Raw genomic sequence first — 22,735 nt, 5'->3', positions numbered from 1 at the left:
ATTATTATTATTATTATTATTAAATCAATTACATAGATATTACCTATCCTCAGTCGATCCCTAACCATGCACGATGCACGAACATGTTCTTCCCCTCACGTGATTCTGCATGCTTCATGCACAGAAACAAACCTCAGCTCCTTCTCTATGTGAGAGCTCCTTCAATTGAACTCCAACTCCACGCACCAGCTTCAACTCCCTCTCGTAAGAAGGCAAGTTCAACCCGTTGCCTCTTCCCCCTCTACGCGACAAAGATGTCGCTTTCTGCACAACTTCTCCTTCCACGCCAGAACACGGCTTGTCCTGCTCTGCTCAACACCGACACCGAGATCTTCTCTCTACGCACCTTTCTCTTTGCCCTAGCCGCACTCACCGCAGCCACACGATCACGAGTCATCCGTTTCCCTCGTCGTTCTCATTTGACTCTAAGGTAAGCCGCTTGCGATGTTTTATAGGCGAATTTATCTCCTTCGCTCAACTCCTTGCTTCCTCTCCCTTCAGCTCACCTCTTCGATTCTCCTTCACTCTCTTCGTTTCCTCTAGTCATGTAGCTCAAACAAGACATTACAATTTTCCACACTTACAAAAGTTTCATCCTCAAAATTTATAAATATACCTCAAGTCATTCCTCATTAAACAGGTTAACATTAGCTCTCCATAAACTTTCTATCAGACTTCCTTCTTTTATAATTTTGAGGTTTATCATTATGCCTGAATGAATATATTTATTAATTTGGCTTTAGTTTTTAAAATTTTTAAAATTTTCTTATAATTATCATATTGACTCTTTATCAAAATTTTATTAATTAATCATAAACAATGGCTCCGATACTACTTTTGTCACAACCCGACCTGGAGCCTGGAATTAATTCAGACAGGAAAAAAGAAAGTCGGATGGTGAGAATTAAATTTTCTCTAAATAACATTTTACCAATGAAAAAATCATTAATCAAATTAATTAAATCAGTTTATTTAAAATTACCTCATTACTAGATGTCCATATCTTCTATAAATATTTCATATTCTACCGCTCATCTTTAATTAATTAAATTAAACTGAAAAGTTGATATAAAAATAAGTGTCTTAAACAAGTCAGTGAATATTCATACTCATAAACTACAATAATACAAAAAAAGGAAGCAAAAATACATGTTAAACTGTTTAATAAATCAATATAAATATTTAACATGTTATCAATTAATTTTATTATATCAATCGCATACAAATATCATTTTATATTTATACATCAGTCACAAGAGCATCATCTAAAATTGCTAATTAAGACATGATAATATCAATATCTTTTTTCATATAGGTGCACGGGTATCTTATTATTCCCCCACTAGTACCTTCAAGGGGTGACTCCATTATAGTAAAGCATACACATACAATCACTCTATGTAGATTATTCAATTCAAAATTTCATATCAACATGTAATACTATAATGAATCAATTAATTCATAATAAGTGAACATAAACATTTGTATTGACGTGACCGATAAAACTTAATAATAGAAAAATCAATTTCTTAATCAAGCATGACTAACAATCAAAACAACTGGTTTAGAAGAGATGTTAAAATAATATAGTAATTTAAGAGTATGGGTACTCACCTTGTTGATAGACAATCCGTTTGCGCTTGACGTCAATTCTTCTAAAATGGAACGTTTAAACATGGTAAAAATTTAATTAGTTTATTATTTTAATAAACTATTAACTTCTCATTATTTAAATATTAACTTTATGAAATCCCATTAAATTTTCTATTTAATATATAAATAAACCTATTATTTATTATTATTATTATATATTATTATTATTTTATTTTTATTATTATTATTATTATTATTATTATTATTATTAAATCAATTACATATATATTACCTTTCCTTGGTTGATCCCTAACCATGAGAGAACATGTTTTTTTTCCCCTCAAGCAATTCCGCCTGCTCCTCTTATATTACCTTTCCTTAGTCGATCCCTAACCATGAGAGAACATGCTTTTTTTTCCCCTCAAGCAATTCCGCCTGCTCCTCTGCACACGGGAACGCATGTCATCTCCTTCTCAATGTGAGAACTTTCCCTTCGATCGAACTCCAAACGCACTACCATCGGCTCCCTCCCGTAAGAAGGCACAATCAACCCGTCGCCTCTTCCTCCTCTGCGCACCAGAGACGCCACTTTCTACTCAACGACTTCCCCTTTTGCGCTAGAATGCGGCTCGTCCTGCTTTGCTCGACACCCTCCTCTCTACGCTCCCTTCTCGTTTCCCTAGCCACAGTCACCGCAGTCACGCAATCACGAGAGTCCTCTGCTTCCCTCATCACTATCATTCAACTTTCAGTTCAGCCGTTTGCAACATTTTACAGAACAATTCATCTCCTTAGCTCCCGACACTGCGTTTCAACTTCTCGACTCCTTGCTTCCTCTCGCTTCTGCTTAACTCTTTGATTCCTCTCAGCTCTCTTTGTTTCCTCTACATGTGTAATTGAAACGGTTCGAGCATCCCAAACACTCCGTGTCCCAGCAGTCCACGCCCCGCGTTGGTTGAGCAATATTTAGATGATTACAATTCAATGATCTATAGTAAAAGTTCCTCCTTCAACTCCTTGCTAACACAATAGCACAAAACTAGGGCACAAAAAGTATGCAGTTATAGACCAAAAACATGAAGATAATAGCACAAAATAATCACAAGAAATTTAGCTGCAAAGCACGTGGATTAATAATTATGTCTTTCTTTACATGATTATGAGTAAAGAAAACCTTCATGCAACTGAAGCAATCGGTACCTCAGATAAGATCTTCAGCATCTGATCAATATACCATAACTTGTCAGATGAAAATCTGTCAAAGTACAAGAATACATTAAATTTTAGTCATACAGCAATTAAATATATACAGTTCAGAAACTATAAATATAATATTAAGTAAGAAGAAGGGCTCCATCCACAAGGCAATTATTTTATTACTTGAAAGGGATTCATAATAAAAATGCAAAAACCTTTTATTGATAAAAAAATTAGAGGTTCCCATTAGCAATTTGTGTGAGCAGTTTTGTGAATTTTTGTATTAAAGATAGAAAAAGACATATGACGTCAATTTGTTTATTGATGATGGGTTGTAGGAGGTATGAAAGATCAATGCTCCACTATTCTTAACCATGTTATCAGATGCTTTTTTTTTTACCCTTATATCATTCTCGTAGAAGGAAAAAAATGCCTGTAAATTAGATAATAACAACTTGACAATCAGAAACTATCTATTAAATGGTAAAGAATGAACAAGTAAAGGCATTAAAAATAAATAGAAAAGTTCTTGTTTTTCTTTTAGTTAATAAAATTTTAAAATTCTGACTATACGCCACATAGTTCTCTTATGAATGAAAATTTACTAAAAGCTGCAACTGACTTCGTACTGTTATGAGCTACCTAACACGTTGTTATAAATAAAAAGCTAATATTTTAGCAAAGGAGGCAACAAGGAAAGCCAAATCTATAGCTCTGAATGGTTTGTTTAAAAGGCTAATTTCTAGGGAGGAGTAATTAAGATAAATAAAATAACAAAGTAAAATGAAAGGAAATATAGGCCCTTTGAAAAGTTTGAGGCATAAAGTTTTTTTTTTTTTTTTCAAAAAAATATATATTAACAAGATAATGAAATGAATAAACCAACATCATTCACCGAGAAATGTCAGAGTAGAAAAAAATACAATAAGCCTAAAAAAAGGATACAAAGAATTCATTTAATTCGTCTAATTTAAGTCCATGTAAAAATAGAAGAGTGATGACAAATTTTCTTCTAATTTATACCCCTTCTAACATAAAGAATATGAAATCTTTGATCTAATAGAGAATTGACAATCTGAAAGCTCTACTCATAATCAGAAATATATTATCACAAATAATCATCATTTAATCCACCAATTGGAAATGGTTGCTACATCCTAAGAACTTGCATAGAATTGTCAATGATAATTTTAACAATAGATGAAGTGATCAACACCAAAGGGCTAGCACAAGCAAGAACATCAACCACTCTCTTGATGAGATATTGAACTCAGCTCCAAGTTATGAAAATAGATTTGAACTGAAGGTATATGATCTTTAACCATATGGTCATTACGTACAAGGTCCTGCGACAGAAATTGAGAATTTCTCAGCTCAGAAAATCTTGACACGTTCAAAGAAATTTTTCAAAAAATGTGACAAGAAAAGCAGATTGATAGCATGTTTTTAAACTCCACAGGTCCCAATCCATACCTCCTGATGAAATAGGGCAGTAACATTCAATTCCACCAAGTTTCTAGCCACAAAGAGCCTAGACAAAATGAGCTATAGCAATATCCAATTATAAAAGTTTTCTAAAAATTGAAGACACAAATGTCATTTAATTTTTCTTTTTTTATACATGCATTTGATTTTTAAATTTGACTTAATTTTAATATGTGAACTATTGCTCCATTTGCAAGTTGGCAAATAAATAAAGGCTTAGTCCTAACTTTTTGCATACTTGCATATTGTACTTACGTTACCAAGTCTTAGGACCTCGAAGAATAAGCAAAGCATACAATTATAAGGAAATTAATTATAGATGTAGCGTGAATTTTATATGCATATTAAGATAATTGACCAGGACCTCGAGATCAAATAGAAGTCAATTAAATCAATCTGGGAACTTGGCTTATTTGCTTAATCAACCAGGTTAGCAGCATATGTATCTAAATTGAGGCCTAAGTGTATTAATATGATTTGTGCATAACGATGCATTAACAAAAATAAGCAATTTATATAAAGTTTGCAAAGATTTGGGATGTCTGCATGAATAACACAATTTTTTTTGGTGATGTTATGTGCTTAATGAAGTGGCATTCTTGGAAACATGGAATCATCAACCTAATGTTAAGCATTGGTTGACAATGGTATAAAAATTCTTGAATTTGATAACCGAATGTGAAATGGACATCAATAAATTATTTATTTCTGTTATCAAATGGAATAATCATTTCCTCATTCTAGTTTATGTCCTAAAATGTGTCCAGAATGTTTATGAAGCTCCCAAACTCTAATCTAAGCTAATTTGCAACTTGAAATTGATAGTTGTGTTTTGTTCATACATTTTAAGAGCAAAAGAAGGGCACTCTAGTAATGTTTTTCATGATTATATATTATTTGATATGATCAAAAAATCTTCACATAGCGAATAAGCCATCAACAAGTATTTATAGAAGCTTGGGTTATGGGCCCCAACCTATCTCTTTCCTTTTTATCAGATTTCACACATGGTTGGTCTTTTTTTTTTTTTGTGCCCGTGATTCAGGTGATGAGAGACACTCAACACCTTCTTGATGACTAAATGGCAGAATTGAATGCACTGACAGCACTCTAACCTTGAAGCGGGCATAATGTCCATCATTCAAGAGAAGTTCAATATTTGTTACATGAATATATTATATTACTACTATTATTTATTATCATATGTACAAAATGACAAGAAAAATTACATATATTACTCTTTGAGACTAGATCAATTTAGGGTAACAAAACTCTAGTCATATTAAAGATTGATGGTGCTGAGGACTTTAAACATTGATCGGATCAAGATAAATCAAGTGCTCTTCGATCTTGATTGAATCAGCAATGAACGATCATGGGTCTTCATACTAATTGGGCAGATTGAAGATCAATGATTCTTTAATTTTCATATCCCTACATTTGTGTGCGAGGGGGCAACCTCACAAAATCTAGAAGAGACAAAACAACTACTGTGCCAAAATGCAAGGAAACTAATAGGTGGAATCGAGTGGTTGAGATTATTGGATTGTAGGAAGCTTGCTAGGCTTGAAACTGTCAAAAGAAATAAAGCTGAGTACAAAAGCTGATCAGACAATGCCAAAGAAGAATGCATCAAGTGTGAGATAAACGGAAGTGTTTAGAATAGGAGAGCGAACCGCTAAGAATCACAAACAATAGTAAAGGACGAGTAGAGAACAAAAGGTAATGTTGCATATGCGAGCAAAATGCAAAGCAAGCGCTGACAAGTGTCATGGGAGATTCAATATAGAAAGTGGGGTTAAGGTGGATAGGGCATGGGCTGGAGCATGAATAGTGTCATGGTGCAGGATCATAGGGTTCTCCAACAAAAACAATTTCAAAATTTATTAAGTTTTTTAATAGGATGTTTTTAATCTAATGCATTGTTGACCTAGACTAAACATTCTTCTTTTAGGTTTCATTTTCACTCCTTTGCTTACCTATAACATAAGGTTTCATTTTCACATCGTTTGCAGAAAAATAATTATAACCATTCACATTACTTGCCATACCTTAGTTTTGAACAAAATTTAAATCCACTAACAGGGAGACCTCAAACTCTATATAACAAATTAAAGTTTTAAGGTCATAAAGAAAAAAAGAAAAGGGAAACAGTTATTGCAGCAATTAAAACAGGATTGCATAAATAGCTTTCCAGAAAAGATAAAGCATAACATCAATTAACAAGAAATAAAAAAAATAAAAAATAAACTGAATTCTCCTAGATCATCACATAAGTTCAAGGTTTTAATTTCAACAAAAAGATCTTCCGCATACCTTACAACAACAGAGCAAATTTTTTCTGTAAGATCTCCTTTGAATTCTTCATCGCTAACTTCTAAGTAGTCAATCAGTTCTTTGGTCAAAGGCTTCACATTGGTATCATTGACTAGAAGACATACAAGCTCAAGGGCTCTTTTCCTAATTGAAGCATCAGAGTCCTAGAAAGTTGCACACATAAACATTCGCCTCAGTTGGAATAACAGAACATTTGCATCAGTATATATGCAAGCTTTAAACAACTCAGTCCGGCAACAGAAGAATATTAAATCAAATGAGCAAGAGTTATAAAAACATAATTTGCAATGAACTTACAAGATATTAAGGCATCTATTCGCAACCTAACCCAGGTCAAGTAGAATTGTACCATATTAAACAGAAATCAAGAAGTATGAAAAACAAAATTTAACAGCAATAAAGCCTTGAGTAAACATATCAGCAAAATTTGAAGCATGTTCGATATTGGTTTGCTTCGTACTTAAAATTGTGTAATTTTATTCATAATAACAAGAGCTAGAGAAAGAAAAAGCAATCTAAAGCTAAATAATAGCATACCTTTACACACTCTAAAATTGTTGATCTGTGTCTTTGCATTGCTTGAGAATCAACCACAACAGATTTCATCAGCATGTTGAGTGCAACATATCTATGGAAGAAATAAGAGAACCGAATTTAAGTTGTGATAAAAAATCAGATAAGGATTGGAATCAAAATAAAAATTCCTTCTTTGCTTATAACAGCAATGAAAAAAACAGTCCTTTTTAAATGCCAAGGAAAACCATTAGATTCATTAATAAATATATCAAGTTCCGTTTTCATTGGAAATTCTGTGCTGTTTTGGAAGTAGCTGCTCTCACAATTGAACAAGTTGCTCATCTGTTTCCCAAGTTTTTTAATCCAAGGAACAGGAGCATGTGTCTCCCGCATTTCAAAATTGTGACAAGCCAGGATTGTGAGAACAAATCGCTAAAGGCATTACAAAATAAGGCCTTAACTCAATATATCCAGATAGCGGCCATAAGGAAAATGAAAAATCTAGATTAATTTCATCAAAAGAACCTATGCCCTAACCTGGAACCACAAAAGGAGAAGAGGGAGACGGACAGAAATAAGATGAAAATGACAATGAGAGAATACTGATGATTATCATCAACATTATCCTCGATATAGTTCATTCAATCAGCCAAAATGCTACAGCATAATTGTCTGGTAAGAATAGATGTTATTTATTTCCTTCTAGTCATTTACTCTTTAGTTGTAGTAGTAAAATACCTGATATTTGGACTTATGGTGATGCTGATGGCAATATCATCATCGTCAACAGAGGGCAACTCTATCAGCTAAGGTGCTTACAATCCCAATGCGTTCGGTATAAGAAAATCCTCCCAACATCTACTCATTTTATTTTTTACATCTGAGGGGTTAAAACAACTGCTATTTGGTATGACATGAAATGTTGCTTATGTCATGGTTGATCCAGGGGTCCACACAACTACTCATCGCAACCAGAAAAATCTGAACTAATTTTAAGATACTAGAAAATGGCACCAATGCCTTGAGTAGAAATAGTGCAGTTCAACATTAGTATGTTTAGTAAAGTGGCTAAGCACATAAAATTAAACAAGCATTTACTAAGAACTTCCATACATCAAGAGCAGCTAACAACTGAAACCTGAGATATAAAACAAGAAAGAGAACCACAATCCATATCTTAGCTGAGAGTATGAAGCTATCCAACGGTTACCATTTCCCAATAGGGCAATAGTGTAGGGCATTTGTAGACTACAAAAAATGGCTCTAACTCCATAAGAAAAAGATGAATCAAAATCAACTTCTTGAGCAAGCATAAATTATTTTTCCCCATCATGATTAAAAAAATGAAAGCATTCAAAAAAAATTGGACAAGAAGATCATCAAACATAAGTTACTTCAAATGATAATAGTCATTGGAACATTTACATTCCTTCAGTAAAATGAAACAAGTTGTAAGTTCATGTCATAAATTTACATAAACTTTAGGTGACAATCATTATCACTTAGACGGTAACAACGAGAGGAACAAACGGTATGACCATAGCATAACTAAAAAACTTGTTAGGAGAAGCTCCTTGACTGCACCTATAAACAACAGCAATGCTCTTTTTGAAAAATTAAGAAAAGTTTGGAGACAATTAAGGATGCATGCAAAGAAGGGGAAAGGAAATCTCATAAGAAATAAGGTAAGATTAAGAAAGTAAATAATTCATAATGGAAACTATAGAAGGGGAACATGGAAGCTTACCCATTTTGTATTTTACTGTATCATTTTATTCTCTTAGAACAAGTAAAAACTTTGAAATTTTACCAAAAGATATTGATTGCAGATTCACGAACTAAAATCAAATGCATTGAAGATTTTATTATTGACAAAACAACTTAGAATTTAAAATTTTAAAAGGTATTTGTCCCAAATTATTGTAAGATTTTAAAAGGTCTTGCTTATCTCGCATTTAATTTCTTAAGGATTTCCAGAAGAAACCTAGCCGGACTCATGACTACAACTATTTTATCATACGGTTTAAATTCTACAACTACTGATTGCCTAATAAATAGACTTATAAGTGTAAAATTTTACAGTTAGTTTTCCATGAATATCATAGAAATTAGGGCAGCAATAATATGCTTTTATTCCGCCAAAAGCAAATTAACAATTACAATAAAGATATAAAGATGAACACCTACAAATTGAGAGGTAGACGAGCTCTCCCAAACCCAAACTCCTAAGATTCCAATCAACAATAACAGGCATGCCCAACCCTAAACCTAATAAGCCTATTTGTGCCAAAAAATAATCACTAATAAATGACTAAATTATCCTTTTAGTCGTGCTTCTAAACTAAGTGTTCAAATTAATTGGTGGGCTCAACGTCTGAAAGCGTCGTCGGTGCCTACCTAATAGTATGTTGCTCTCCAATAAAACACTATGTCCTCAAGGTGGAAAAGAAAAAAACTGCTGCTAGATCAAGTTACACGGCTCCAACGTGGCGTCATAATCTGATAACCCTTTCCATGCAATTAACACTTCTCTCCCCCTGTTGATTTCTGGCAAACCCCTTTTAGATCCAGTGGTTCCAAGAAAACTTTCATATCCTCAGTCAAGATAGGTGGAAGTGAAAAAGAGGTCACATTATCACCAATAGCGTGTCTCAGCTACAATACCTGAAAAACTTGAAGAAATGTTGACGAAGGTGCCAATTTCAGACGATAAGCCGCTTCACCAATGCGCTCTGTGATATCAAAACGTCCAAAATAGCATAGTGATAGCTTTTCATTCATGCATCTGGCCAAAATCTTCTGTCAATATAGGGTCAAAGTTTTATGAACACCATATCTTCTATCATAAACTGCACATCCCTTCGGTATCTGTCAGCTTCTTTCTTCATAATTTATTGCGCTTTCAAATAGCTGTCCCTTCAATTTCATCTACATATTATCTCTCTCTTCTAAGTACTAATACACCAGAGACACTACTATAGTATTGTGTCGATAATGTACCAAATGAGGTTGGATGCAATGTGTTGTACCAATACTCTGCCCAGGATAGCAATTTTGCCCATTGCTTAGATGTGTCAGATACAAAGCAACACAAATAGGTCTTCACTCTTCAATTAACCACTTCTAACCGTCTAGCAGTCTATGGGTGGTATGTTGTACTTTTCCTCAATACGGTCTCATTGCATTCTAAGCAGCTCCCTCCATAAAGGACTCAAGAGCACCTTGTCCCAATCAGACACTATAGTATATAGAATCCCATGCAAATGGATAACCTCCCAGTAACCTCCCGTAGAAAAACTACGGCGACAGAAACAACAGTGTATTGATGGGATATAGGTAGAAAGTGTGTACTTGCTCAACTTATCCATCACCACTAAGATGATTGTAAACCTTTTTGACCAGGATAGCCTTTGATGAAATCCATTATCACCTCCTCCCATACCTTTTCTGGTAATGCTAGAGGTTGTAGCAAACCCCTAGTGCTAACGCCATGCACTAGTGTCGTTGGCACACATCACACCTTGAAACTATATCCTCCACATCCTTTCTTATTCCCACCCAATACAAGTATGTCTCAATCCTCCGATATGTTTTTAGCACGCCCGAATGCCTCCCGATAGCGATGCCATGAAACTCTTATAAAAATTTTGGTACGTGCCTTAAGTTACGAGGTAATACATAACGTCCCTGGTAAAGTAATCGTTGGCCACTCGATGAGTAACCAAGATAATTTTTCTATCAATTAGCTAAAGCCAACATAATCTTACTGAATTCCTAATCTCTCACTTTTCTGCCTAAGGACCTCCCAATCTAAAACAAAAGGAACTGACAAGGCCAATGATTATGGTTCCTCCACACGCCGTGAAGGCATAAACAACCTTATTCTATAATCTCGAACGATACTGAATCTCGAATTCATACCCCCAATAGTTTAGATAGCCACCTCCAATATTTATCAATCATCATTCACTATTCCAACAGAAATTTAAGGCTACACTGATATGTTTGTACTATAAAATGTCTTCCCAACAAATAATGTAGCTATTTCTGAATGACAAACACTGTCATGAGCTCCCGCTCATAAACAGACTTGAGGCTCGCCCTCACAGTCAACACTTGACTAAAATAAGAGGCGAAGGGTCATTGACACTGCATGTGAACTGCAGTTAACCCATAGCCTAATGAAAGGTTGGTTGAAATCTGATAGCGCTAACATTGGCACACTCGTTATGGCCTTCTTAAACTTCTCAAAAGCTTGGGACGCCCTTTCCCCTCACTGAAAGTTATCCTTCTTCAGTTGCTTTGTCAACGGCCACACAATCGAACTGTATCCCTTTACAAACTTTCGGTCGTATCCTAAAGTCCCGAAAATACTCTCAACCCCTTCAGTGTCCTAGGCAATGGCCAATCCAACATAGATGCCACCTTCGATGGATCTGTCGACACTCCTGCAATCGACATCACACGTCCTAAGCATTCCACCTTTGGTTAGACAACATAACACATTTTTAAGTTAGCATAGAGCTGATACTCAACGAGTAACATCAACACCTTCAAATGATCAATGCAACCTTCTAAGGAACGGTTGTACAGTAAAATATTGTCAAAGAATACCAACCCAAGCTTTAGGAGGAACAACTGAAACACCTTATTCGTCACATACTAAAATATAGTAGTTGCGTTAATGAGCCCGAATGGCATAACCAGAAATTCGTAGTGACCCTCGTGAATTCAAAATGTAGACATGTACACATACATTGGCCGCATCAAAATCTAATGGTATCCTAATTTTAAGTCAATCTTGGAGAATACCACAACCCCAAACAACTGTCCAGTAGCTCATTAATAATCGGGATGGGAAATTGCTCAGATACTTTTTTCCTTATTCACTTCCCTATAATCCATACAAAAAACAACAACTTTGATCCTTCTATTTCACTAGCAAAACTGGGCTAGAGAAAGAGCTCGCGTTAGGTTCCATGATCTCGGCCTCCAACACCCCCTCAAATCAATCTCTCAATATTATCTTTTTGTACATGGGGCTGGTGGTACGAACATACACGGATGGGAGAAACCTCCAATCTCAAGATAATCGTATGCTTGTGTTCCCTCCAAAGAGGCATGTGGTAACTGGAAAACTTTTGCAAATTATTGTAGGAGCAGTTGGATCGATGTCAGAATCTCTAATAACTCCATATCAAGTGTCTCTTCCATGCTATGCAACTCAATCATGAATCTCAACCCGCATCCTGCATTGCTCTAACCATTGTCTTGAGCGTCGCCAAAGTCTTACACAAGCTAGGGTCACCACAAAGCACCACCATCTTATTTTCCTCCTGAAACTCCATTGCTAGAAATTTCCAATTAATGTTCCTCTCCCTAAGGATTGCAATCATTTTATACCAAATATTACGTTAGTGCTCCCTAATTCCAATGAAAGAAATTTTTTCATCACCTAAATACCTTGTAGTGTCAAAATCATCCTGCTCTTTTCCACTTGTCATGTCTCTATTATTACTCCAAACTTTCTTGTGTCACCCATCTTAAGACTTAATTGCCTCACTAATTGAGTAGAGATGAAATTATGGGTGGTCTTGCTGTCAACAGACACCACTACATCCTACTCCCAGATCTATCCACGAAGTTTCATAGTATGGTTAGGGGTTAATCTCACCACCAAGTTCAATGAGAGGCAGTGATGCTGCCCTTACATTGACTTAATCCTTCTGTTGTTTTATCACCACCAGATGTAGTTTTATCTCAAATTTCTCCCTAAACTCCAATTCTACCCGTGGCCGTGATGTTGCCCTTACATTGACTTAATTTTTCTGATTGATGTCACTTGCGTCCATTCCAAACATCATCACTCGATCTTGCTATAGTCGAAGGAGAGTTTGTGTGGGACTCCTTTCTTCAAGAACTGTGAACCTCCCTTTCATATCCGAGAAACACTCGTGCATTCCAAATCTGATTTGACTAAGCTCTTCAACTAATTTATCCTCCAAAGCATCCACTTTTTTTGGCTTACATTACTCCTGAAAGTTTTTTTAAACTTCATTATGTTGCAATCCAATTAGATTCCTCGGCCATCTCGATTGTGAAGAAGTCTACACGTGATTCATTGGGTAGCTCATGTTAGACCGAAATCTCCTATTAGACTGAAATAAGTCCCAGTTGATTCAATCAGCTGCCCGAGGAGCCCCAATTAAGTCTCTCGGGGTTGGGAGAGTTTTGACTTTATCTGTCAAAGTTTTTGGTTCTTCGTTTGTGGTCTTGGCCCCACCGAGGTCCCACTGGCATCTGCATTGTCTCCCAAAATATCGAAAGAGTTTTGTTCACTTGTTAGCATTCATCGATACTGAACCACTATCCCTAGGATCCCCTACCGAACTGAGCTGGGTCTGAACCTCCTCGAACAGTGGTGGCCATGGTGGTACGGTATTGATCGTGGTATCTTGAAATGCTCTATGTCGTGGTTGTCCCGTGCCTAGAAATGTTGTCTCAGTCCTCTCATCCTCTGTCATCACTAAAACGAGTCCCATCAATGTTGCTCTGCAAGCAAGGGCTCCTGGGATCTTGGGCTCTCCCAAAGGAAGGATGATGTGCTTGCCCTTTTTGGTGAAAAAGTAGGTGTTCCTGAAGTCGTCGTGCTGAGTCTTACAGTCAAATGATCAGAGCCTCCCCAACAAAAACTAGAAGGCATCCTTGGGGACCACAACCACACCTGATCCTACAGCAGGCGTCCAATCAAGAACTCCACTAAATACCTCATATCAATGCTGATCTTGTTTTCTTTCTTCAACCGTGTCAAGATTGCACACATTCTGGTTCACAGTGCAATAGGAGCAAAATATATTGTAATGAATCCACAGTGAATCCCTCGTACCTTCAGTTTGTAAACCTCATTGAATCACGAGTGTCAATCCTTTATCCGGTGGGAGATGGTACATCTCACCTTAATCATTAGCTGTCTCATCATCGCTAACCTCCTCCACTACGCCCTACCCACTAGAAGACACAACTCGGCTGAAGCATTGTCGAGTGGATATTGTATTGATGAAGCTACCTTTTTCGTGTTTTTTTCCACTCTGATCTAGCTTGTCACTTCCTTATTTAGGCTTGCTTGTTCCTCCCGAGATATCCTTGTCGGACATGGAAGCTGTAGGTGACTGCCTGACTGACGGTTGTTGCGTGAAGGATGACTAATGTCTGCTCCGTTCCTGTTGTCTTTCCAACTTCAGGGCTAGAGTCTGAACATCCCGAAACGTCCACTATGGTTGTAACTGGACCACGTTACTAGTAGCGAATTTCAGGCCCCCAAGTTACTGGGCTACAGTGTGCACTTTCAGCTCGATCAGCTCGCATTTCATCTGTAAGTGGTTGATCTAAGCTACTATAGATTGTGGAGTTTCAGAAATATGTCCTTGCAGTGATGAGGTCGAAGATATACATGGCTTTCTTCATCTTATCCAACTTGGTAATCTTATCGTTGACTTCTCGTTTCTAATGTCTCTATAAGTTCTCCCACCACAAGAAGACGCTATTTTCAATTTGATGGCGGCCAACTTTGTCCGCTTATCCTCTGGCACATCCTTATATTCAAAGATTTGCACATGGATTGTAGCCAGTCGGGAAACTCATTCTGATACATGCCTCCCCCAAACTCTGGCAAATCCATTTTGATATTGAAGTCCTTATGATTTCGACATCTGGGCTGATTTAGGGTTTTGATGTCCCGAAACTCCCTTTTATCCTCAGGAACCTCTCTCAGCCTCCGCCAATAATAAATCCCGAAGCGGCATGGTCGTTATTTCTCGTCGTTGATGTCTTCTTTGTGGAATGGCTTCAGATCCTCACCTCCCTTTCCCCGTCGACTCTCCTAATCACAGTCGAGGGTGATCTCTCCCTGGGTCCCGTCATCTCATTCGGACAATCTCTACTGTAGACGACGAATTTCACGCTATATCTCATCTCGGGTAAGTTCTAGCATATATTTTCGTGGTGGCATGATTAGGATCTGGGTTTAGGAGGTGGGTTGAAGGTAAGAAAGCACGAACGAGGGAAGAAAGAAAGAGGAGAAAAGAAGAAATAAGACTTTTTTTTCTTTTTGTGGGGTAGATGCTAGAGAACCCTAAGATGGGACTAATGTTGGGCTAGCTCTGATACCTACCGGAGTTGACCCAAACCATGACCAAACAACAAATATTATTGTTGAATCTAAAAGAAAATACAAGTGGACTCTTAAAAAGAAACAACACAAGAACATGTAAACAGTAAGCAACAATGACGACTGAAAAATAAGAAAAGAAAAACAACATAAAAGATAAAAATAGCCCCTCTAAAGGAGGGCGGCAGATCCGGAATGCAGAAAGTAAGCTGATGTAGGATGGGTTGGTAGCTGGCAGTAGGTGGCGGCAGTGCTAAGTGAAGGCCAGGGAGGGTCGGTGTGGCTGCTCGACGGCGACGAGATGGTTGGATGGCAGCAAGATGTCTGGACCGCAGCAAGAAACAGAAAAATTCGGCTGCTAAAAGGCGGTGGGTCAGCCGGACAGCTGAGGGAACGGAAGGATCGGCGGGGGGAAGGCACCCGGATGGCTGGACAGCAGCAGGAAATGGAAGGACTGACTGCTGGAAGGCGACTAGATGGCTAAACAACAGCAAGAAACAGAAATATCGGCTACTGGAAGGCAGTTGGATGGTTGGTCAGTAGTAGAAAATAGAAAACTAGCTGCTAGAAGGATACTGGATGGTCGGACGGCAGCAAACAGGAAGATGGCAGGAAGATGGCAGCAGATCGTAAACAGAATAAATGAAAGATAACTATCCCCGTCAAATCGAGTTACAACCGGAGCACCACTCAAACCTTTGGAGAAGATCACCACCTCAAAATAACGCCTCAAAGGCAGCAAACTGAATTTAGAGACAATCCAAAAACTAACTCTAAAGCACTCAAATATAACATATATAACAATTGCTAGTAGTTAGAATAAAAAGTATGTGGAATTGGAAAGAAATATAAATAGGAAAGAGGGTAGAAAAGGCAAGCAATAGAATAGGAAGTAATTGGAATCGGAAAGAAATAGAAATAGAAAAGGGGATGGAAAAGGCAAGCAATAGAATAGAAAGGGGGAATCCACTTTGATAGAGGGATTAGATTAGGTAGAAGGAGAGAAAAGAGGAGATAATTCCTGCCCTAAGCAGGCCAGCCAGTCCAACCTCCTGTTGGACCAGAATATGTCCCAGTTTATTCAACTAGCCACCCAAGGAGCCCCGCATCACTAACAAAAATGACCCTTCTCCTGAAGAGTCTGGGTGTAGCCATGAAGGGGGATGCAAAGGAACTTGCTCGTGAAGCTTAAAGATCCGTCAAACCTAGTGAGTGATTTAGGGCAGGTGGCGGCAAGAAAACAATGTTAGTAATCATCCTTAATGGTAGTCATGATTTGAGATGAACTTGTTCCATCTACAAAAATACATAACTTGCTTAAGAAACTGCAAATATATATATATATAATGAATGGAGTCGTCTCCTCCCACGCTCGGCTCTGCAAGGGGTTCGCTTAATGGCGAATCCTAGCAACTATTACGGACATTTATTGCATCTGATCCTTTACTCCCCTCGCTGCATATTCTCCGACGTCTTCTTTTCACCGCGTCTTCTTCGTCGTGACCATTTTGAAAAGTCGTCGCGGTCTTTCCTCCCGTCTGGAAGGTCCGCCGCTCTCCTTTTCTTCATTGTCGTCGCTTCTCTTCTTCCTCACCGTGCTTTTTTTCTTCCGCATTCTTCGGGCTCAAGCAAACACCGCCCTTTGTTCGAGCATAAATCGTCGCCTCTCGTCTTCTTCCTCGCAGTGTTTTTTTTCTTCCGTAATCCTTGGGCTCAAGCAGAAACTACAGGGTTTCCTCTTTCAAATTTCTCTCTACCGTCTACTACAATTTTGCTGCTCTTTCGCCACGCCTCTTAACAATTGCGATGACTTTCGACATAACGTATGCAGTAGCCCTAGCGAGTGTCCACGCTTCAGATACTCCTAAATCGTGTTTTTTTCCTCCTTTTGAGTTGGCGGAGGACATCAAGAAACCTGGAAGGAAGAATGGGAAGTCTGCCATATTTTTTACAGAAGCTGAAAATTTTCAACTTGCTTTCTCCTGTCGTCTAAACTTGGTCGGGAAATTTTTTTATGTTCATCCCAAAATGGAGTTTATTCATAAGAAATTTGAGCTTACGCATCTTGTTGGAGAGTGAAAAATTGAACTTTTAAATGGAACACATTCTTATTCAACTTAATAATGAAGAGGATTACACGCGATTATTTGCTAGAAGGGTAATCTAGATTGATAACAGAGCAATGAAAATCTTGAAATGGTCGATGGACTTTGACCCACAAACGGAACCACCAATCGTTCTGGTCTGGATTCGCCTTGCTGGCCTGAAAATTCACTATTTTACTAAAAATGTGTTGTACTTTGTTGCCTCAGCTTATGGTAAGTCACTCAAAACGGACATTCTTACTTTCAATCTTTCTCGTTCATCTGAAGTCAGAGTAATTGTTGAAAGAGACATCACTTCAGCTGCTTCTGAAGAAATTTGGTTAGGCACACAACACCATGGATATTGGCAAAAGGTTGTGATTGAGCATTTTCTTTCGTATTGTTCGAACTGTCGTATGTTCGGCCACTCCAGTTCTCAATGTCACCATCTACACCTCCACCTCAGACCAAAAAAACAAAGTGTTCCGCCAGAGGCAGTGTTTCCCTCTCCTCCTGATCAGCTCCAAGTTATTGACACTATTGATCATCAAAATAATACCCCTGGATATCCCTGAAGATGTCACTATCCTTGCGGGCAATATGTCAACCATTCAGCCTCCACACAATGTTATAGTTCCCCCGTCTTTGGAATCACCATTCGTGGGGGTGAGGGAGATTTTTCAGACTTCGCCTGTCCTAGAGCCTATTACTGATGTTGCAGGTGGCAATATTTCTATTGCTTCTCTACCGCCTCATCAGGTCGAGCACGATATTAAGAATACTCAGGCATATGGGGTTCATGATGTGCAACAGTCTACACCTGTCAAGCCACCTTTGGACCAATCCATTGATCATATGAGTCAATCCTCGGATGAGGAATGACAAGTTTACACATCCAGGAGGAAGAAGAAGAATTTAAACCTACTTGAGCTCAGGAACCTGATAGAAAATACTTTGGTTACTTCGGGTAATGTTACGCACCTCACCAATTTATTAGTCTGCTCCTTTCCGAGAACTAGAGGCCGTGGGAGGACTAAATTGGAACATCCCTAGCGCTTTGCGCCCGTTGATGGTTTTGGTTTTTTTACCTTATATGTATCTTTTCTTTTTTAAGATTTTGTGTGTTGTATTGTGTGGGTTGGACTTTCTTTTAGGCCCATCCATACAACCTATCTGTACTTTTTACTCTTTAATATATTAGCCCTTGGGCTTATAAAAAAAATAAAAAAATCTCACTTCTATCCATTTGATAAAAGAAATTAATAGCAATACTGATCCTGGGGAGAGTAGCAAAGGAAAGCTTCCAATCCCGGTAGAAAAAAGTCTCACTAGGATCATGGTATGCTGAGAATGAGATCTGCAGTTGACAATGATACCAATTGAATTCGATTTACGAGTGTGAAATTTCGTAGAATGTCAGTAAATTGCATGAGGATGAAAACAGACAGCAACATTGTAAGCGTGGAAAATGAAAACTCGTGGATAAATAGATTGTGTAAACTTGGGAATGAATGGTAAGAACATGGGATTAGTCAAGTAAAACTGTATAAGAACAACACATAGTTGCGGGCACACAACAGCAGAGATCGAGGACCTGCTTGTGCAGTGCAGGGATGGAACGAGCTTGAGTCACAGGATAGGTCATAGGTCAAGTGATGAGGCGGTCATGTAGGCAAGTTCTCATACGTGGATTTGCAGTAAAACCTATGCAGATGTGGCTATGGGTTTAAGGAATCGAGATGGAATCCACAGGTGAGTCATCTTCAGAGGTCATGAGTAATGGAAATCAAAGAGAGAGAAATTAGCTCTACTATCAAAATTGATGCAATGGAAAAACTCTATGCATCAAATTTGGGGTGATCTGCATGCATAATTTGGATTTAAAAAGCGCTCAATTAACCTCACAAATCAAATTTCATTCATCAATGTTCATCAAATACCTCAATTACAAACTATCAACTCCTATTTGTAGAAAGAAGGCTACAACAATAAGGCCATCCAATATTTTCAGTTCCATCAAGTGAGCTTACAGGGAACTTACAGTAAAGTAATGAAGTTTATTGATATTAGGATATATACTTAAAGATGTCTGAAGTTGGACTCCACCACCAGAGTATGACCTTTTGGATGTAAAGACATAATGCATGACATGCCATGCTCAAAAATGGTAAAGAACTAACAATAATATCACAAAAATTTTCTGTGTTATCAATAACTTAAGTTAATCCTTTTATAAAGTAATCCCGATAAAAAAAGAAATCATCATAAAAATATATATTGAAACCATCTGCAAATAAATATTGACCTGATATTGTTGTCACGATTTGACAAAAACCTTCCCAATATATTTATTGCAAGAACTCGAAGACCACTCGTAGCCTCAATACCCATTATAGTTTCGACACATTCATAGAGAATTGCATTGCCAGCATTTTTGTTTGACTCAATTTTAGTGGCAACCTGAAAAATAGCTCATGAAGTCAGCAAATAACACAATTAATATAGTTATAAAACACAATAAAAAAGTTATCACTGCCAATTCCTAAGTAGCATTATTACGATCTCCTTTTTTCACGACAGCAGACAAAATACTACATACATGTAGGAATGACAAAATACTACATACAATAAACATAAAGTTAGATCTTCATTTAATTTTATTTTGAAACGAGGAGCAAAAAGACAATAAAACATTGGAACATAATTGTTGAATAAATGACAGATGTCAGTCAGCATAGCAACCGCCACCATTATCCTTACCCCTGTTCCAAATATTTGGGGCCATTTTAAGAATCCTTCTTTTCCATTTATTCCTATCAGGTTGTTCTTAACCCAAACTACGGTGAATCTTCATGTCCTCACAAATCCTTTTTAACTTCTAATGCCAGAAATTGTAGGTTCTGGTATGTTGATGGCTTGGAATGATTTAGCATTAGTAAATACTGAATTTTTTATCAATAAATGATCCTTTCGATAAATTTTTCAATTGGTTGTTATACAAATATATAGCCTTCAACCATTCTGAACACTTCTCACAACTCCCAATCACATTTTTCTGTAGCAAGAAAGTATCTCTAATGTTGAAAAATGCAAATAAAAAGTTACATGACTACTTGCTTGCAAGCGAATGGAAGCATAGATAATAAGTAATTGCTTATTACTTATAAGTTTAATCTATGATATTCAGTAATAAAATTTGTGTTTCATCAGGCAGAAATGACGCACTCAGGCAAACACACCAAGAATGAGAAAGAACTGAAGTTAAACAGCATTTAAAAGTAGAAGTTAACTCACAAGTGCACTTGATACCGGAGTTAACTAGAATCCGATAGGAAAAACAAAATTTTATTACTTAAGCAGCAGATTACAATCAAGACTCAAAACAACATGGAAAATCGGCAACACACTAATATCCGATTAGGGCTGGATAAGACAATCCTTGGACAGTGGGGAGAAAATGTCAGAAATTGGTGACGGTAAAAGGAAGGGAGTGTGTGTTGAAGGCAGAGTTTGGTGGAGGATGGAAGGGCATAGAGGGCTGCGATGGAAGCTGGAAGTGGGGTCTAGAGGTAAGCTGCTCAGCACAGCTACTGAGGGTGGGGTGCAGCCTGAAGGGAAAGTAGGAAGGTGGATAAGTGAGCAGGAGGGTGGTTATCGAGTATGTGGTGGCAGCATTGAGGAGACTTGGAATTCGGCGGCTGGAACAGGAAGGAAGGGTGAGCGCTGAAGGCAGCGAGCAGGGGAGGGAAAGGTGCGTGAAAGTAGATTAAGATAGTCACCATCTCGGAGCAGGATATAGTCGGAGCACCACCTGTATTCAAATACAGCCCTAATTAAAGAAAATGCCGGCTGCAAGAAATCTGAAATCAGAAAAGAACTAAACACTAAAGCAGATGAGCAGTATGTATACAATAGTAGGTAGAATAGGAGGGGGAAGCAGGGGCGTCAGTTCCCCACCCAATAACATAGACGGCCCGTCCAGCCTCCCTGCTGGACCGGCACCTCCTTGCTGAGCCGGTTGAACTGGTTCAGCCCAAGCCCCCACATCAGCACTACTACACGTTTGTAAGGAAGAATTAGTAGAAAAAATGAAATAAACAGTCATTCAGAGCTAAGAATTTATTAACAAAAACAATTTTCACATTGCAAAGAAAATGGTAGAGTGATGGTTAAACTGCATCGAAAAGTAAAAGTTGACTTACAATTGCACTACTAAATGTTTCTAAGGAAAAATTAGTAGAAATAATGAATTAAACATTCATTCAAAGCTAAGCGTTGATTAACAAGCACAAATTTCACATTGCAGAGAAATTGGGAGAGTGATCAGCAAGGCTTTAAACTTGTTGTGGTATTAATTAATCCAAATTTTGTGAAAAGATTAGTGCCCGACAAGAAAACATATCAAGAAACAGTGGGAGGATTAGTGCGTACGGTAAAAGTTATCCATGTGAATAGCCCTTATTATCATGCATGCGATGCGGGGTTCATGGGGGATCGGCTGGGCGCAAGTCCGGCACGGCTGGACCGGCTCCTCTTGGTGGGGGGCCCACCACCCCCATCCTTTCTCTTCTTTCCTTTCCCTTTTTTCTCCCTTCCTTTTTCTTCCCTTTCTTCCTCTTCCTGTTTTCCTTTCTACGCCATTCCCAAATTTAAACCCTTTCCTAAAAGCCTAAATCATGATTTTATTTTCATTTCTTAGTACAAATGCTTCCTAAATTAGGTCAAGTTTTTTATAAATAGGAGTTGATGTGTCTAGAGTTAGGGATCTTAATTTTGAAATCCGAATTCAATTTTATCTAAGTATTTCCCACTTGAGGGTTGTATCGTACGACGAGGATGGTGCTTCAATTATAACCTCATCTGAAGTGGTGTTTATCTTCATCGTTCCGACTTCTACCCGCAGTCCTGCAACCCGCCGACATTCCAGCCATTCCAGCAATCTAGCCGGCAGCTTCCCTGCCACCCTTCTACTCTTACAGAGCGTCGCCACTCCTCCTGCAACCTCTCTGCAAGTTACCACCCTCCCTGCTACCTCTTAGACCACCGCCAGTGCCTGCAGCCTCCTGTCGCACTTACTGGTCCTCTCCTAGAGTGTCGCCAGTCCCCTGCAGCCCCTCTATAGATTGTCGCAACCTCTACTACACTCTCAAACCGCCGACAGCTCCCCTACAGCTTCCATGCAGGTCGTCGCATCACCTGCAGCCTCCCTCACACCAGGCTACAACCCAACTCTCTGACGTACAGTCCGCTGCCGCCTCCCTCCCAAAAGGCCGCAGCCATCCTCGGGTCACCCCAACGCCTCCAGCCGCCTCCCTCTGCTCCTCCGCTTTGGCCACCATTCCTCTCTCAATTCCTC

General features: G+C 38.2%; 1 protein-coding gene across 1 annotated transcript in view; it reads right to left on the bottom strand.

Annotated features, from left to right (window-relative positions):
- Positions 1-22,735, bottom strand: part of LOC110033670 (AP-1 complex subunit gamma-2-like) — a 73,687-nt gene that overhangs the window by 42,060 nt on the left and 8,892 nt on the right. The window contains exons 5-8 of the mRNA XM_020737726.1: positions 19,685-19,839; positions 7,150-7,240; positions 6,592-6,755; positions 2,794-2,848 (exon numbers count right to left, since the gene is read on the bottom strand). Of these exons, the coding sequence (XP_020593385.1) occupies positions 2,794-2,848; positions 6,592-6,755; positions 7,150-7,240; positions 19,685-19,839 (465 nt within the window). The remainder of the gene's footprint in view (positions 1-2,793; positions 2,849-6,591; positions 6,756-7,149; positions 7,241-19,684; positions 19,840-22,735) is intronic.

Source organism: Phalaenopsis equestris, unplaced genomic scaffold (assembly GCF_001263595.1).
Source record: "Phalaenopsis equestris unplaced genomic scaffold, ASM126359v1 Scaffold001251, whole genome shotgun sequence".
Lineage (NCBI taxonomy): Eukaryota > Viridiplantae > Streptophyta > Magnoliopsida > Asparagales > Orchidaceae > Phalaenopsis > Phalaenopsis equestris.
Note: the sequence above shows the minus strand (reverse complement) of the source record. Positions and strands in the feature narration are given on the sequence as shown.